Source organism: Nomascus leucogenys, unplaced genomic scaffold (genome assembly GCF_006542625.1).
Source record: "Nomascus leucogenys isolate Asia unplaced genomic scaffold, Asia_NLE_v1 001804F_23866_qpd_obj, whole genome shotgun sequence".
NCBI lineage: Eukaryota > Metazoa > Chordata > Mammalia > Primates > Hylobatidae > Nomascus > Nomascus leucogenys.
This window is the reverse complement of record NW_022097647.1, coordinates 6370-23196: the sequence shown is the minus strand read 5'-3', so window position 1 is coordinate 23196 and position 16827 is coordinate 6370. Positions and strand designations below refer to the sequence as shown.

The following is a 16827-nucleotide window of genomic DNA, read 5'->3' as shown; positions in this document are numbered from 1 at the left end:
CTGGGAAGATTTTCCACCCTTTGGCCCTGGGTTTTGGTACATGGCAGGGTATCTCAGTCTAGTGGTTTGTCACTCGCCCGATACCAAGTCTGGGCATTTCTATTCTTCCACGCCTTGTTGTGGCTGGCATTCCCCCTCTCCCTTATCATTTCTCTTCCCTGAATCAGGTTGATTCTTCCACCAGGTCCTCATTAAGCTTGAGGGGGGAAGTGGCCATGGGCCGAGGTGGTGAAGGTGACTCCCAATGAGGGCTGACCGTCTCCTTCCCCTTTGGGAAGATAGGAACAGCCAGTATATTTCACATGAGTGACTCCTACTCTGAGACGCCCCTGGAGACTTCGTCCCCCAGAAGGTTGTCAGGTAAGTGAAGTGTTCTTCCTCTTTTCACCTGTCTGTGGAATTGGTGTATTTAAAAAAAAAGTTTGTAGTAATACATGACTTTTTTATCAGAAAAAAACAGGTATTGAAAATAGAAAATGAAAATTCTGTAACCCCTGTGTTTCTCTACCCTTTTTGCCATTATGTACTTTGAGTCTGTCTTTCTAGACATTAATGCAATATATAGTTTTTCTTTATAAATAATAGAATATCATTTGATACACTGTTTTTTTTCCATAGCAGTTTCTCATGGATTTTTTTCCTTTTCCATTGCTAATATATGAAATCTATTTTGTCCTTTTACCTTATTTTATTTATTTATTTATTTATTTATTTTTTGAGACGGAGTCTCACTCTGTCACCCAGGCTGGAGAGGAGTGGCGTGATCTCGGCTCATTGCAAGCTCTGCCTCCCGGGTTCAAGCCATTCTCCTGCCTCAGCCTCCCGAGTAGCTGGGACTACAGGCACCCGCCACCATGCCCTGCTAATTTCTTGTATTTTAGTAGAGACGGGATTTCACCGTGTTAGCCAGGATGGTCTCGATCTCCTGACCACGTGATCCGCCCGCCTCGGCCTCCCAAAGTGCTGGGATTACAGGCGTGGGTCACCAAGCCTGGCCTCTTTTACCTTATTTTAAAACGTTTGTTTAGTATTCTGGGTTTTTTTTTTTTTTTTTTTTTTTTTTGAGACGGAAGTCTCGCTCTGTCGCCCAGGGCTGGAGTGCAGTGGCGCAATCTCGGCTTACTGTATGCTCCGCCTCCTGGGTTCACGCCATTTCTCCTGCCTCAGCCTCTCCGAGTAGCTGGGACTACAGGCGCCCGCCACCACGCCCGGCTAATTTTTTTGTATTTTTAGTAGAGACGGGGTTTCACTGTGGTCTCGATCTCCTGACCTCGTGATCCGCCCCCTCGGCCTCCCAAAGTGCTGGGATTACAAGCGTGAGCCACCGCGCCCGGCGTATTCTGGGTTTTTTTAAATTGAAATTTATGTAACCAATTCTCTGTTGATAGACAGTACTTTTTTTTTGATAGACAATAATATTGAAGTATCTTTGTACATATATTTGGGTTTTTTTTTTTTTTAATTGAGACAGTCTCGCTGGAGTGCAGTGGCGTGAGACAGAGTCTGGAATGCAGTGGCGCGAGACACAGCTTTTTTTACTGAGGCAGAGTCTGGCTGGAGTGCAGTGCACAGGCTGGAGTGCAGTGGCACGATCTCAGCTCACAGCAGTCTCCTTCTCCCAAGTTCAAGCAATTCTCCTGCCTCAGCCTCCCGAGTAGCTAGAATTATAGGTGTGCGCCACGACGCCTGGCTAATTTTTGTACTTTTGGTAGGGATTAGGTTTCGCCATGTCAGTCAGGTTGGTCTCGAACTCCTGACCTCAGGTGATCTGCCCCCCCGGCCTCCCAAAGTGGTGGGATTACAGGCTGAGCCACGGTGCTTGGCCCTTTTGCATATATTTGGATACTATGCAGGTATGTTTGGTAATAAATTCCTAGAAGTGAAATTGATGGATTACATACCCTCCAAAATGACTGTGCTAATTTATGTCCCCATTAACAGTAAATATGACTGTCCATTTCTCACACCACTATTGGCACTGGGTATTTTAAATTTGTATCTTAGCCATTGGTTCAGCAAAAATTGGTGTCTTGTTTTTTTCTTTACTTTTTTTTTTTTTTTTTTTTTTTTTGAGACAGAGTCTTGCTCTGTTGCCCAGGCTGGAGTGCAGTGGCACAATCTTGGCTCACTGCAACCTCTGCCTCCTGGGTTCAAGCGATTATCATGCCTCAGCCATCCAAGTACCTGGGATTACATGCGTTGTGTCACCATGCCTGGTTAATTTTTCTGTTTTTACTAGAGACAGGGTTTCACCATGTTGGCCAGGCTGGTCTCAAGCTCCTGGGCTCAAGTGATCCACCTGCCTTGGCCTCTCAAAGTGAGCTCCCGCACCCAGCCAATTTGAGTTTTAAGACTGTTTTAATAGGCTGAATAAACTAAACTTGAGGAGACAGATTTCAGCTGCATCCAGTAGTCAGCTGACAGTAGAGCAGATGACCTTGGAGGCAGAGACTAGAAAATAGTAACTGCCCTCTCCTGTCTCAGCTGTCCCAGCCACCAGCACCTACCTGCCTAAATTCTCAACCACTCAACCACTGCATGGCACAAACATGCCCAGGGCCTGGGAGAAGACAAGAATGAGTCCTAGAGACAACCAGGATCATCTCTGGTTTCTCTTGAGGCTTAGATAATGAGGTTGTGGTTTTAAATGTGTTTTATTGTGGCCAAACCTACGATAAATTACTTGCCTAAGGTAGACGGTTCCTTCCGGTTCTGTCCAGCTCTGACAGCTGTGATGCCACGTTATCAAAGGCAGACATCTGTCGTGGGAAAATTTTGGACTGGATTTTTGCTGAGATCCTTTCTACCTGTAAGATTCTGCATATTATGGTTTTGGACTACTAACTGCCATTTTAGATGAAATGTTTAGAGATGCAACCCTGCCATCCTCCTGGAAGTGCTGACCCGCCTCCTCCGAACTGCTCTTGTGTGTCTGCGGTAGTACCTAACTGATCCCTTGGGCATGATCTCCTGGGGTTAGCGTGTCTCTCTGCTGAGATCAAACGTTCTCAGGATCTAACACAGAGCTGGTTCTTCTTTTAAGGACATACCGTATGCCTCTGTGAGACTTTCTTTTCTTCTTCCCTCCCTCCCTCCCCTTTCTTTCTTTCTCAGGGTCTTACTTAGTTGCCCAGGCTAGAGGGCAGTGGTGTGATCGCAGCTCACTGCAACCTCAAATTCTTGGGCTCAAACAATCCTCTGTCCTCAGCCTCCCAAGTAGCTTGGACTACAGGTGTGTGCCACCACACCTGGCTTTTTAAAAAAATTTTTTTGTAGAGACAGGGTCTCGCGTTGCTACCCAGACTGGTCTTGAGCTCCTGGCTTCAAGCAGAGCTCCTGGCTTCAAGCAGTTCTCCTGCCTTGGCCTCCCAAAGTGTTGAGATTACAGATGTGAGCCACTATACCTGGCCCCAACACTCTTGTTAGGTAAGAAGAGTAGGTAGTGTTATTTCTTTTTTCTTTCTTTGTTTTTTTTTTTTTTGAGATGGAGTCTTGCTCTGTCACCCAGGCTGGAGTGCAGTGGCGTGATCTCAGCTCACTGCAACCTCCACCTCCTGGGTTCACGCCATTCTCCTGCCTCAGCCTCCCAAGTAGCTGGGACTACAGGTGCCCGCCACCATGCCCGGCTATTTTTTTTGTATTTTTAGTAGAGATGGGGTTTCACCGTGTTAGCCAGGATGGTCTCAATTTCCTGACCTCGTGGTCCGCCCACCTCAGTCTCCCAAAGTGCTGGGATTACAGGCGTGAGCACCGCGCCCGGCCCAGTAGTGTTATTTCTATTTAATAGACTAGTAAACTGAAGCCCACAGAGGTGACATGACTTTTCCAGAGTCCCTCAGCAGGTTTTCAACAGAATGAAGAAACATGACTCAGAGTCTCCTGTCTCCTCACTCATGCCTATTGGTCAGCCTGGAGGAGAGGAAGCTGAGACCCTTTGCTGTTCACAGATGCTGAAAATTGAGCGTTTCCTTCTCTTTTGCCTTCATTCAGGTGTTACATCCTGTCCACTGCAGACAACGTATTGACTTTGTCGCTGCGATCATCCAGGTGGGTTTCTGTGTTGTTGGAACAAGAAAGGAGGAAGACCCACTCAGGATCGAGGGGAGGCTACGTGTATCTGACACAGAATTTTGGGCTTCCACCTTCTCTGCTCATCACTTTTTATGCTGAACCTCTTTTACCCAGAAAAGCTGAGGCTGTTCAGATTGCTGCAAGAATCCTGTCTGCTCAGGCTCCTGTTTTCCAGGGAAAGGGTCAGATATCCAGATATGGGTGTCCAAAGTTGCAGATGGTAGTCCTGGGGAGGGGAGATGCTTTAGCCTCCAGGGTTCCATTGTAGGGGTGAGCGTGCCATGTGTGGAGTTGGCTTGAGGTCAGCTTGCTCAATGGTTAGACATCAGTGTTAATGAGACCAAGGCTTTAGGTTTGACCTCTCTGGCTTGGTCCGCCTCTCCCATTTCTACATAGCTGGGCCTCAGGCACCTGCTTCTGGCCTGGCAAGATGTTAGGAGAGAGTAGAGTTGGGCTCTAAAGGTTATATCCTGCTGACAGGTCCAGAGTCATATTCTTATTTACTAAGTATGATGGTTGCAGGTGTATTGGGGTGGCATGGACAGTGGAGGTTAAAGGTGTGCATGTAAGCCTTTTATTCCTTTAGAACAAACCCGGAGACGAAAAGCAAAGTAGAAGATCCAGAGATTAACTCCATCCAGGACATAAGGAAGGGCAGCTTCTGAGGGGCTACGTAGGGTCCATCCAGCCACATGGTGTGTTCTTTCGGTGAGTGAGTGGGGCTCTGCACCCGGACCCAAGTGCCTTCCTTGAGCCTGTTGCTCTGGGGTCCGCTGTGTTCCTCGGTCAACTTCTTTGATGGGAATATGAAGGGAGGAGAGTTTATGAGTCCCCACTCGTTTTTAAATTCCAAGTTTTCTAATACTTTTAAAACAAGTGTTGAGTTATTAGTTATTTGGTGTTTTGGACAAAGAATATGGCATTTCTAATTTCTGTTCTAAATAAATCTGGGGCTGGGCTGGTGGCTCACGCCTGGAATCCTAGCGCTTTGAGAGGCCGAGATGAGAGAATTGCTTGAAGGCCAGGAGTTCAAGACCAGCCTGGGCAACAAAGCAACACCCCCATGTCTCCAAAAAAAAAATTAAAAATTAACCAGGTATGGTAGCATGAGCCTGTAGTCCCAGCTACTTGGAAGGCTGAGGCAGGAGGATTGCTTGAGCCCAGAAGTTCAAGGTTACAGTAAGCTATGATTGTGCCACTGCCCTCCAGCCTGGGAGGCAGTGATACCCTGTGTCTAAAAAAATTAAATTTAAATTAAAAAATACATAAATGTGGACATTCTGTTTTAGTGTTTGATCATGATTTGTAAGTGTTCGTTCTGTGAAATCACCTCATGTTCACAAGCACCTGATACTGCAGCCTTCCCTGCCATGCTGTTTCTGCACTTTCGCCTAGCGGTTTGTGATTTATATATTGCGATGCCATGATGTGGAGTAAAAAATACCCTCAACATATCTTCATTATGCTTGATGATGATTTCAAGTTTACAAAGCCCACTTCATCCTGCTGAATGCCAGGAACTTATGTCCGTCACAAATCCTCGTCACAACTTGAGTCCCTGTGACAGTGAAGTCCCAAGGCCTGGTTGGAATTCTGTTGTTGCATTTGTGACCACAGGACTCTTGCCTCTCTCCTTTCAGCCTTGGCCCCTCCGTTGTGGGTTTGGCTCGGTACTCCAATGTCTCCCAGCACAGCCCGTCCAAGAAAGCCCTTTATAACAAACACCTCCCCGAAGGGAAGCTGCTCACAGCCAGGGTCCTACGGTAGGTGCCTTCCCGTTCTCTCTCTCTCTGTAATGTGAATCAAACCCCTTTCTCCAGGAGCACTGGGAGGAGATTTCAGGGTGAACTGTAAACCCAATGGCTTGCGTAGTGGTGTTCAGATGAATAAAAGGCCTTTGTTTGGAACCTTCTCCCCCAGTCCCTGTGAAAACAGGTGGTAACTCATCTCTGCATAGCCCCTGTTGTTGGGGATGGTGGAGGGGCACCACATCTACCCACTGTATTTTTCTACTAAGCATGAAAAATTGTGCAATCATTCTTGAGAATATTGAGTGGATTCCCAAGGCAGATGGGGCAGGGCCCAGAATCGTGGGCTGATCAGGAGGAAGAAGGCCTGGGCTGCCTGCGGTGCTCTCTGCTTTTTATGATGTCTTCATCTCCCCTTGTCTTGCTCTGTCATAGCCTTAACCACCAGAAGAACCTGGTAGAGCTGTCTTTCCTCCCCGGAGACACTGGGAAGCCGGACGTGCTTTCTGCTTCCCTGGAAGGGCCACTTCCAAAGCAAGAGGAGAGGAAAACAGAGGCTGAGGAGAGAGACCAAAAAGGGGAAAAGAAAATCAGAAAAGGAACGAGAAGAAGAACCAGAAGGGGCAGGAGGAGGTGGAGCTGCCCAGCAAGGAGAAGCAACAGCCCCAGAAGCCACAGGTGCAGAAGCGGGGCAGGCGGGAGCGCCGGGAGTCTGGGAGTGAGCAGGTGAGGTCCCACGGAGGGCTGCGGCTGCCTATCCTCCTGGAGGGACAGCCGCGAGGGCGTGGGGACAGGGCGCCTGGTGGGGCCGAGGGAAGGTGTCGCCTGGGGCTGCAGGAGGATGCTCCTAGGCATTCTCCCACCTGGCCTCTCAGGAAAGAGTGAGCAAGAAGCCAAAGAAAGCCGGCTTATCAGAGGAGGACGACAGCCTTGTGGACGTGTACTATCGGGAGGGAAAAGAGGAGGCAGAAGAGACGAATGTGCTGCCCAAGGTGAGGGTGATGTCGCGGGGAGGGGAAGGCTGCTCCAGGCGAGGGAAGAGCTGGGCCATCCTCTGCCTCATCCTCTTTTACTTCATTTCTTGTAAAATACGAAAGCAGGGGCTGTCAGTTGCCTCCATTGACCATCAGCTTCTTGAGGACAAGGGACCCTTTTTACCCAGAGCAGGCTACATAAAATAAATTCTAAGGAATATTTATTGGGTGGAACTGAATTAAATTAGGAGGCTGGGCAGATAAAGAGGAGGCTGAGCCGTTCTGAGCCTGCATCCTCCAAAAGATGAGAATAGTAATACCTGGGCTGAGAGGACTGGGTATGGATGGCTTATACCCGTCTGGGCAGTTCCTCCCTGCCACCCTCAGAATTATTGTCATATCTCTGTCCCAGCTCTACTGTTATTTTTATTTTATTATTTTGAGACAGAGTCTCGCTCTGTCACCCAGGCTGGAGTGCAGTGGCATGATCTTGGTTCACTGCAACCTCTGCCTCCCGGGTTCAAGCAATTCTTATGACTCAGCCTCCCGAGTAGCTGAGACTGCAAGTATGCACCACCATGCCTGGCTAATTTTTGTATTTTTAGTAGAGAGGGAGTTTCGCCATGTTGGCCGGGCTGGTCTCAAACTCCTGACTTCAAATGATTGGCCTGCCTCAGCTTCTTAAAGTGTTGGGGTTACAGGCGTGAGCCACCACGCCTGGCCTCTATGGTTATTTTATATACTGGTATGCATATGCATGTGTGTATGTGAAAATTTTGTTACCTAAATAAATGTATTTACAAAGAAAACTTTTATGTCACTGCTATAAAGTTTCCCCAGTGGGCTGGGGCCTGGCATGGCTAGGAGGAGAGGAGAGGAGGGGTCTCTGGGCTTGGTAGGAGTCCATGCTCCCCCAGGTGGGCTGGGGCGGGGGAACAGGGAGCAGCCTGAGCCAGGTGCTTTCTTTAGCACCTCTGTGTTCCTCCAGGAGAAGCAAACCAAGCCAGCAGAAGTGCCCCGGCTACAGCTATCTTCAGGCTTCGCTTGGAATGCGCGACTAGACTCTCTGACCCCGGCCTTGCCACCTCTAGCAGAGAGCTCAGACAGCGAGGAGGATGAGAAGCCACACCAAGCCACGGTGCTGTATTTTGCAGGGCATGTCCTTTTTGCAGGGACCCCTTGGTGTCAGTCTCTTGTGCTCTGTTCCTAGACTGGGTGTCTTCCTGGGTGAGTGGGGGAGGGGGCAGCGGCCAGTCCCAGGCCAGGGTGTATATATAGAGCCCTGGGCTGCCCAGCCAACTCGTGGCTTCCACCACAGACCTCCCCTAGGCCGTAAGGAGCAGATGACTCACTGTGTTTCTGCCTTCCATAGCAGAAAAAGAAAAGCAAGAAAGAAAGGGAATTGAAGAAGCAGAAGGCAGAGAAGGAACTGTCCCGCATTGAGGAGGCGCTGATGGATCCTGGGCGGCAGCCAGAGTCGGCGGATGATTTTGACCGACTGGTGCTGAGTTCCCCCAACAGCTCCATTCTGTGGCTGCAGTACATGGCTTTCCACCTGCAGGCCACGGAGATCGAGAAGGCCCGTGCCGTGGCTGAGAGGGCCCTTAAGACCATCTCCTTCAGGTCTCAGCTTTGCCCCAGGGAGCACTGTGTCTCCGCATGTTCTGGGCTGGGAGGTTTCTCAACCTGTGGGGTAGCTCCTCCTAGGCAGGCCGGCAGCATTTTGGGTGGCTGCCACCAGGGGCCCATGGGTCCCCAGGCTTTCTGCCATAGGTGTGGCCATCTGTGAAATAGATCTACTCATTTATATTTTATAGTCCTCTTCCCTGAAACTGCTAAGGGTAACCTTCACAAGAGTCTGTACACTTATACGAGGGAACCAGTTTGAGTAAGAAAAGAACTCACTACATACCTGAGCGAAATCCCTGTGGTGGTTTTCCAAACAGAGAGGGAGTTTTTGAGGCCTAATGAAGAGGGAAGGCAGTCCTTTGCTTCATCCTCTTAGCTTGAAGAGAGAATCAGACCCAGGACTCTGCGTCCAGCCCAAACCTCAGGCCCGTTTGGGATCTGGTGGGCATCCTTTCTAGGAATGGAGGCAGAATCCAGGAGAGCCTCAGACCCAGCCATTGGGGTTGGGGCAGGGGTTCTTAATGCTGTGGGGGCTGTGGGGACACAGTCTCTTAGGGTCTGCATTTGGGGTGGGATCTGAGGACACAGATAGAGCCTGGGAGGGGGAGATGGTTCCTGAGTCTGTCTGGATGGGGCAGGAGGCTCACTGGTCTCATGTGGAGCTCATGTGCTGACTGCTCTCCCTCCAGAGAGGAGCAGGAGAAGCTGAATGTGTGGGTGGCTCTGCTGAACCTGGAGAACATGTACGGCTCTCAGGAGTCCCTGACCAAGGTCTTCGAGCGAGCCGTGCAGTACAATGAGCCTCTCAAAGTCTTTCTGCACCTGGCTGACATCTACACCAAGTCAGAGAAATTCCAGGTAGGAGGTTGGGCCACAGACAAACTCCTGGAGTCCCAGGGCCACAGTCTCAGGGAAGAGCCCCTGGGGTTCTGGGTCCAGTCCTGCTGTGAGCTTGCCACCCAACATCGGGGCCCAACTTCCCCAGATTCCAAGTAAGAGAAGTCATTTCCCTCACCTCTTCTTCAGGCCTATGGGGTCAAGGTGAGGGAAGGAGTGGCTTTGGAAGTGAAGGGGCAGTGGACCACTGGTGTGTCTGCCTTGGGCTGCTGGCAGGGCATCACAGACAGAAGGGGATGTCCCAGCCCAGTATCCGCTCTGGCGGCTCTCCTACTCCCCCTTGTCATTCTCATGTTCTCCTAGGCCAGGACTGCCCTCCTGTGGGTGCAGATCAGCAGGAATCCCCTCCATCGTATTGTGCCTGTCCACTGTGCCCTTCTGTGAGCCTCCCTCCCACTCCTCTCAGGTCTCTAGCATTAGGCCCTGAGAGTGATTTGGCGTCTGGGAGCCCAAGTCTAGCTTCTTGTGAGTGTTGCTGCTTGTCTGTCTTGTGCCCTCTGTAGTATCACACTCTCCTCAGCGCGCCTTGTCTTTTCCCACAGGAAGCTGGTGAACTCTACAACCGGATGCTGAAGCGTTTCCGGCAGGAGAAAGCTGTGTGGATCAAATACGGCGCCTTCCTTCTGCGGAGGAGCCAGGCTGGGGCCAGTCACCGCGTGCTGCAGCGAGCCCTGGAGTGCTTGCCTAGCAAGGAGCGTGAGTGCTCATTCCCAGCTCCTGAGCCCATGAGCACTCCAGAATTGGGGAGTAGGGAATGGCCAGCATTGCTTCTTCGAAGTCAGGAGAGCCTTGTGAGGGCTTTCCTCTCGCTGCCTGTCGATTCTGTGCCCCTGAGCATAACAGTGCATGTTACATTTCAAATGCCAGGCTCCAAAAGATGGAGGAGCAAAACGCAGTTAGCACTAGTTCTGTTGCCCCTGGGATCCCCCACCTCTTGTGTGCCCAAAGAGTGGTGTGTCTGCAGTGCCCATTTGTGTATTTGGCCCCAAACCCACCCTACCTTCCTTTTGGGTCTTTGTCCCTCTTGTCACAACCTGGGTCTTGGGACCCAAGAGCAGGGAGTCAGGCGCACGCCGACCCTGCGGAACACTGTGTTGTGGTGAGGGGGCTGTCTGCTTGTTGGGTCTCTGAGCCGTCCTCTCCCTGCAGATGTGGATGTCATTGCCAAGTTTGCCCAGCTTGAGTTTCAGCTGGGGGACGCAGAGCGGGCCAAAGCCATTTTTGAGAACACACTGAGCACCTACCCAAAGCGCACAGATGTCTGGTCGGTCTATATCGACATGACCGTCAAGCACGGCAGCCAGAAGGACGTCCGGTGAGTGGGGCAGCTGGCCAAGGCCGAGTTCCTCAGGGCAGGGTGTGGTAAGCACTGGTCCCACAGCAGCTTTCAGCATCCCAGTCCTCTTACTTGATCTAGAAAACCAGCTTGAGGTGATGCCCCAGGCCCAGTGACATTCACTTCTTCAACTTCTCTTTCTGCCTCAAAGGCCAGCATCTGGTCTGTGTCTGAAAGGAGGTAGCCTCATCAAGAGACTCGAGTTTCTCTCATAATTAACACTGTCCCTGACTCTCATTGTAGACCACTTTCACAGGCATTCTCTTGCTTTTGACCCCAGCATCTCCACAAGACAGGGAGGGTTTAGAGATGAGTAGACTGAGGTCCAAAAAGAACAGGTGCTTCACCCAAGCCCTTCAGTGAGCTGAGCTTTTCTCATAGAAAAGCTCAGTATGTGTGTTTCTCACTGTTGTGTCCCCCATCCCAGTAGCTTTGTCCTGATCACTGTGTGGCTTTAGACAGGGAAGTCCCTTACCATCTCTGGGTGTCCATCTGCTCATCTGGAAGATGAGGGTGGTAGTGCCTCTCCCCAGGGCATCATGTGAGTTCGTCATGGATTAATAAAGATAATGGTAGAAGTGGGAGTCCTGGATGGGAGAGGGTCCTGGTTCCAGGGCTGAGAGCAAGAAGGTGAGTGCTAGGCAGAAAGCATGTGGCCTGGGACTGAGAGGCAAGCGCCACTCTGCTTTTCCTCAACAGGGACATCTTTGAGCGGGTCATTCATCTGAGCTTGGCCCCCAAGAGAATGAAGTTCTTCTTCAAGCGCTACCTGGACTACGAGAAGCAGCATGGCACTGAGAAGGATGTGCAGGCAGTCAAGGCCAAGGCCCTGGAGTATGTGGAGGCCAAGAGCTCAGTGCTAGAGGACTAGTGGCAGGCTGGCTCTGTGGGACACTGTTAACAATGGGCCAGCCCGGCCCCACCTCGAGTGCCCTGGGCACTTGGAAAACTGTTAACCTCAGGACTCTATTTAAATGCTGCTTTTTCTGCATTTAAATAGAGAATGGGGGAATCCTGTCAGGATGAAAAGGAATTTGAGATTTTTTAAATTCCTCTTCGCTTGCTTTATTTTCAGTACCAACTTGTTATCTTTTTCCTTATCTGAGGCTACTTGGGGCTTGTGGGCAGCAGGCCCCTGGACTCCCAGAAATGCTGAGGGTCCCTCTTCCAGGGGAGTTCCCTGGGGAGCAAGAGTGTAGGGGCTACTCCTGAGGGTCTTGTGGTCAGGGTCCTGCTTTGTCCCTGGCAGGCTGTCAGTCCAGCCGGAGGGCGTCAGTAGGCTCCAGGGAGTGGGCCCTCCCCTCTGATCTTGGAGTCTCTGGGCGTTCCTTCAGCCTCAGCCTCACTGGTACCTTCTGGCCTTTAGGGGAGGCTATGAATCTGGGATAGGAGGACAAATTCAGAGCCCAGAGGGGAAAATGGAGAAACCTGGGCTGCTGAGGAAAGCCACGGGTGTTGGCGTGAACTGATGTCTCATCCCACGCCCACTATGGCCACATTACCTAACCTCTCCATATCTGGGCTATTCAAGGTCTTGGAGGCCAGCACAGACCCAGCTAGTTGTTGAAGCCAGTTCTTTTTTGGCTTGGTCATGAGGGAATTAAAAGTTTTCTCTGGCAGAGCTTTAAGTGTCCTGAGAGCTTTTCCATGGGAAATGACTGAGTCGTATGCCAGGAAGCCGGACAGGGCCAAGGGAGAGCATCCAAAGGTTCTAGAGGTGGGGCGGGTGGCGGGCAGGGATGGGAGGAAGGAGAAGCTGGGGCTGGCCTGCTTCTTGGACGTGAGCACTAGGTTACAAGAGCTAGTTCTGGCCTGCCCACTGAGCACAGAATCTTGTGACTCGTGAAATTTCAGACTGTTGCCTTCTGAGAAAGGCCCGGCTTCATCTGTTCCCCACACCAAATCAGATAATAGAACCCAACTGCAAAGAGATCATCAGCCCCAGAGCCTTCCCCTGTGTTGAACCCCTGGCACTCCGTGTACCCTCCCTGCCACCCCTGTGGGCCATTTTAGTCCTGTCCCCTTCCCTAACACAGGGCATAGGATTGGGCCTCGCCGTATGACCACCAGCCTGCTGTGGCATGCCCATTCAATCACGCCGACACCAGGCTAGTCCTTCTAGTAAGAAAAACTTTATCAAAAATTTAAATATATAAAATAAGGCCAGAGGCTGCCCTGGAGGCCGCTTCCCAGTGGTGCACTGCTGCACTGGGTGTCCCTATGCAGCTAGACACATGTTAACTGCATAGAGTACCATAAAGGAGCCACTGGTGAGCTTCACTGTCACCTGGTCCTGCTGGCTGGGGCTTCCATTGTCTACTGGGTCTCTCCACACCCCAGATTGCCTTGTGCTCCTTTCCCCTGGCCAAGAAGATGCAGTTTTTAAAAAATCCTCTTCTGATATGGATGTGAGCAAGCAGTGGGGTTCAGTTTGGGACCAAGTAGTGCCATTTACAAAGAGCATGGGAAGCAGCTCCTTAGGAGGCGAGCAGGGCCATCTCCACGTTGTCAGGGGCTGCACCGTTGCCTGCCAGACCCTGGGCCCACTTGTGTAGGCGGCTGTAGAGTGGGAGGCCCTGATTCTCACGGTACAAGTAGACACCGGTGATGGCATTCCACTGTGGCCGCGGCTGCGTGCCTTCCACTGGGAAGTTAGCAACCAGTTCCTCATCATCCTTGTTGAGCGCCACAAAGCCAAAGAAGCGGCGCACATTGTTGGCAGCGAGCACCCGAGAGTGCACCTCGGCCGTGCGCTGGAACAGCTGGTCCTCATTGGCACGGTACTGCGCCCAGTAGGCCTCCTGGCGGTAGCTGAGTGGCGAGCAGTAATGCTTGAGGCACTTGGTCAGGAACACCAGGATGGCCACCACGCCGATGAGCAGCCACCCAAAGAGCTGGCCAGAGAATGGGCACAGTTCAGGAGGGGCGAGGAACTGCCTGAGCCCTACCCCCCGGCGCGAATGGAAAAGGAGCAAGTTCCACTTGTGTAAGAGAAGCAGGCCCTTGTGGCTGTGATTCCATCGCTTCCTTACCCCCTTTAACTCATACTCTACTTGCCTGTGTTTTTTGCTGCCACCCCTGCAACCTTAAGAGCACCTCTTTCCCCTGCCATCATCTCAAGCCATCAAAACCCAGCTCAACCTGCCAGGCTCAGCTCAGATGCCACCTCTGGGAAGCCTTCAAAGGCCCTTCTGGGAGCACTTGTGCCTTCCCTAAATCTCCCATGGCCTGGTTCCTCTTATCACCATCTGCCTTGTTTGGAGGATACACGTGCTTGTCTGAAATGCTTGGAGGGTAAGGACAGGCAAGGTCATCCTTGTTTCACCACTTGCTCCTGTACAGAGATCTGAGGGCATTTGATCAGCATCAAATAAGTATTTCTTTGTCTACCATCTTCCAGCTCTGGTGCTGTCTCCAGCCTTTTCTCTATTTACGTTTCTTTTTCTTTTTTTTTTTTTTTCTTTTTGAGATGGAGTCTTGCTCTGTTGTCCAGGCTGGAGTACAGTGGCGTGATCTTGGCTCACTGCAACCTCCACCTTCCGGGTTCAAGCAATTCTGCCTCAGCCTCCCAAGTAGCTGAGATTACAGGTGCCCGCCACCACGCCTGGCTAATTTTTGTATTTTTAGTAGAGAAAGGGTTTCACCATATTGGCCAGGCTGGTCTCCAACTCCTGACCTCCAGTGATCCACCCACCTTGGCCTCCCAAAGGGCTGAGATTACAGGTGTGAGCCACTGCGCCCAGCCTCTGTTTACATTTCTTATTTACCCAGAGAAGAAACCTTTTAGAAAACCTGTGCTCCCTTGAGGTCAGGAGTTTGAGACCAGCCAGGCCAACATGGCGAAACCCCATCTCTACTAAAAATACAAAAATTAGCTGGGTGTGGTGGCTGCGTGCCTGTAATCCCAGCTACTCGGGAGGCTGAGGCAGGAGAATTGCTTGAACCCAGGAGGCGGAGGTTGCGGTGAGCCAAGATCGTGCCACTGCACTCCAGCCTGGCAACAAGAGTGAGACTCCATCTCAAAAAAAAAGAAAAAAGAAAAGAAAACCTGTTCTCTTCCTATCTCTCCCTCACCCGCTGCTTCTCTAAGTTAACACTTGCAGCTGAGATTTTCTGCTACTTCCCAGTTCTCTTCCCTTGCCCTCTGTCCCTTGACCAACCTCCTCTCCCTTCAGAGCCCAGCTAAGGCTCAGGACGCCAACTGCATCTTCCAGACTCAACACTCCATCCTGACCCAAGGGACTCCCTTAGGTCAGCAACACTTGAGGCTGACTCAGTGCTTGGCTGGGCCCTTCCTGGGATAGGAATGTGTTCATCCCCAGAGCCAGCCACACTCCACTGTCAAGGGCCCATGCTCAATCTGGCTGGGGTAAGGGGCTTATCTGTGATTGGAATTGCCCAGACTGAGCCAGAAGAATGTTCCTTTAATGTTTAAAACTAATTTGGTCATATACAAGTGAGATTTACAGTAAAAAAAAAAAAGTTGATAAAACTCTATCTTGTTTGTGTCTGGAATTGGCCCTTGCCCCACCATGCACCAGTTAACCAGCCCTGATACCTAACGCTAGTGCTTTCCCACAGACCTCAGCCCCTGAGGACCAACCCCAGTTTTAGCACTAGGCCATCCCCGGACCTGCCACCAGCCACCACTAGGGAAGAGGAGCTTCCCTTTGCACAGCTCCTTACTGGGACTCATACCTGAGCCTGCGGCTGACCTCCTCCCGGAAGTCTGACAGGTTGTCAGGGTTCTCGTTGCAGGGAAACCTGGCCAGGATTTCGGTGGCGTGGGCTGATGGGAAGTGCTCTTCCCTGGCCGTGAGTGAGGAAGGGTCTACGAACTCACTGAGAGCACAGACATAAGCCTCGCCACGCAGCAGGGAGATGACAGACCAGGTGACAGGGGCCACAGCCGCACGGCCCAGGATGGAGCTTAGAAGGAGGAAGGTGGGGCGGCGGAGCAGTTCTTGGTCCTCCGTGCTGGCACTCGGCCACGAGGTTCCAGGTGTGGTTGTTGAGGATGATGCCAATGATGAAGAGCACCAGGGCGGGCACGCCGATGGCCGCCAGCCCGTAGAGGTAGTTCCGGGCCGGTGAGCAGGGGCAGTGAAAGGCCACCACAGAGAACAGCTCCTGGCTGCCCACCGTGCCCAGTGCCACCAGGCCGTTGAAAATCATCACATCCTTGCTCTTGAAGAAGAGTGACAGGAAGCGGAAGTTCTCTGCGATCAGGGCTGCCATGGCGACAGTTGTGGCAGGGTGGATTGCAGGAGAGGAGTAGGAGGAGACGGGATTGATGGTTGCTGGTGGTACTAGGAAGGGGCACAGGCTGGGAGGCGCTGGATGGCAGGGTGTGGTTGTGCTATTTTATCCCAGCTGTGGTTGGCCTGGTGTTTCCTGTGGAGCAGATGACCGATAAGTGTTTCCCTCTGAAAACCAGGAGTTGAGGAAGATGCTAGTGTGGACAGGCTGGGGAGAAAGGAGGACTGCAGGGCCCCAGGGAAGTGACAGTTATCACTGTTCACTGAGTTCCTCCAGGGCGCATGGCACCCTCATTTCCCATCCTCACAGTCCACGTCGAGCTGTGTGCCCGCCGTGCACCAGGGAAAGTGAAGGCTTCCTGAGGACGAGTGGGATTCAAGCTTGGTGACCTGCCTCAAATGCTTAGGTTCTTTTTGCCATCACGAGCTTCTCCTGGGGTAGGGCTTGGGGGTGGCCCATGGTGCTAGTGCATGTGGGGCACTGACCAGCTTTCCCTCTGGGAGTCCAGGTGGTGCACATTAGCAGAGGGCCAAGACTCCCTGGATCCAGGGCGTGTCCTTAGGGCCTCAGCCTTGAGGATGTAAAAGCTAGAGTGAGTGTCCGGGTGGATAAGGGACTTGGACAGGATCCTGCCGTGTGGGCTGGGGTGGGCACAGCAAGACGCCAGAATCCCTGGAGTTCGCAAGGACCTTATCTTTTGGAGACCTCAGGGTCTGATCACACTTCATGACTGTTCTCTGGGCCTCAGTTTCCTCATCAGTGAAAAGAGGATAAATCATCCTGACCCTTGCTCTTTCCTAGGGATGTTGGAGGGAAAGAAAAGAATAAAAGATGCCTGATTGTGCTCTGTGTGAAACTCTCCATCTCTCTCACCCTGTCTTGTCTTTGGGGTGGCGACGATTCTCCTGCCTGC

General features: G+C 51.6%; 1 protein-coding gene and 1 pseudogene across 1 annotated transcript; one reads left to right on the top strand and one right to left on the bottom strand.

The window, feature by feature from the left end:
- The first annotated feature begins 215 nt into the window (after positions 1-215).
- On the top strand, positions 216-12278 carry LOC115834324 (protein RRP5 homolog). The gene is given in 15 exon segments (XM_030809080.1): positions 216-234; positions 324-360; positions 3991-4047; positions 4658-4713; positions 4716-4779; positions 5712-5834; positions 6255-6403; positions 6406-6545; positions 6695-6811; positions 7782-7931; positions 8166-8416; positions 9112-9280; positions 9862-10015; positions 10469-10634; positions 11355-12278. Coding segments are annotated over 15 exon segments (1824 nt in total). The 3' UTR covers positions 11527-12278.
- Positions 12279-12947: 669 nt separating this feature from the next.
- LOC115834323 lies at positions 12948-15893 on the bottom strand (annotated as a pseudogene).
- Between the last annotated feature and the right edge of the window lie 934 nt (positions 15894-16827).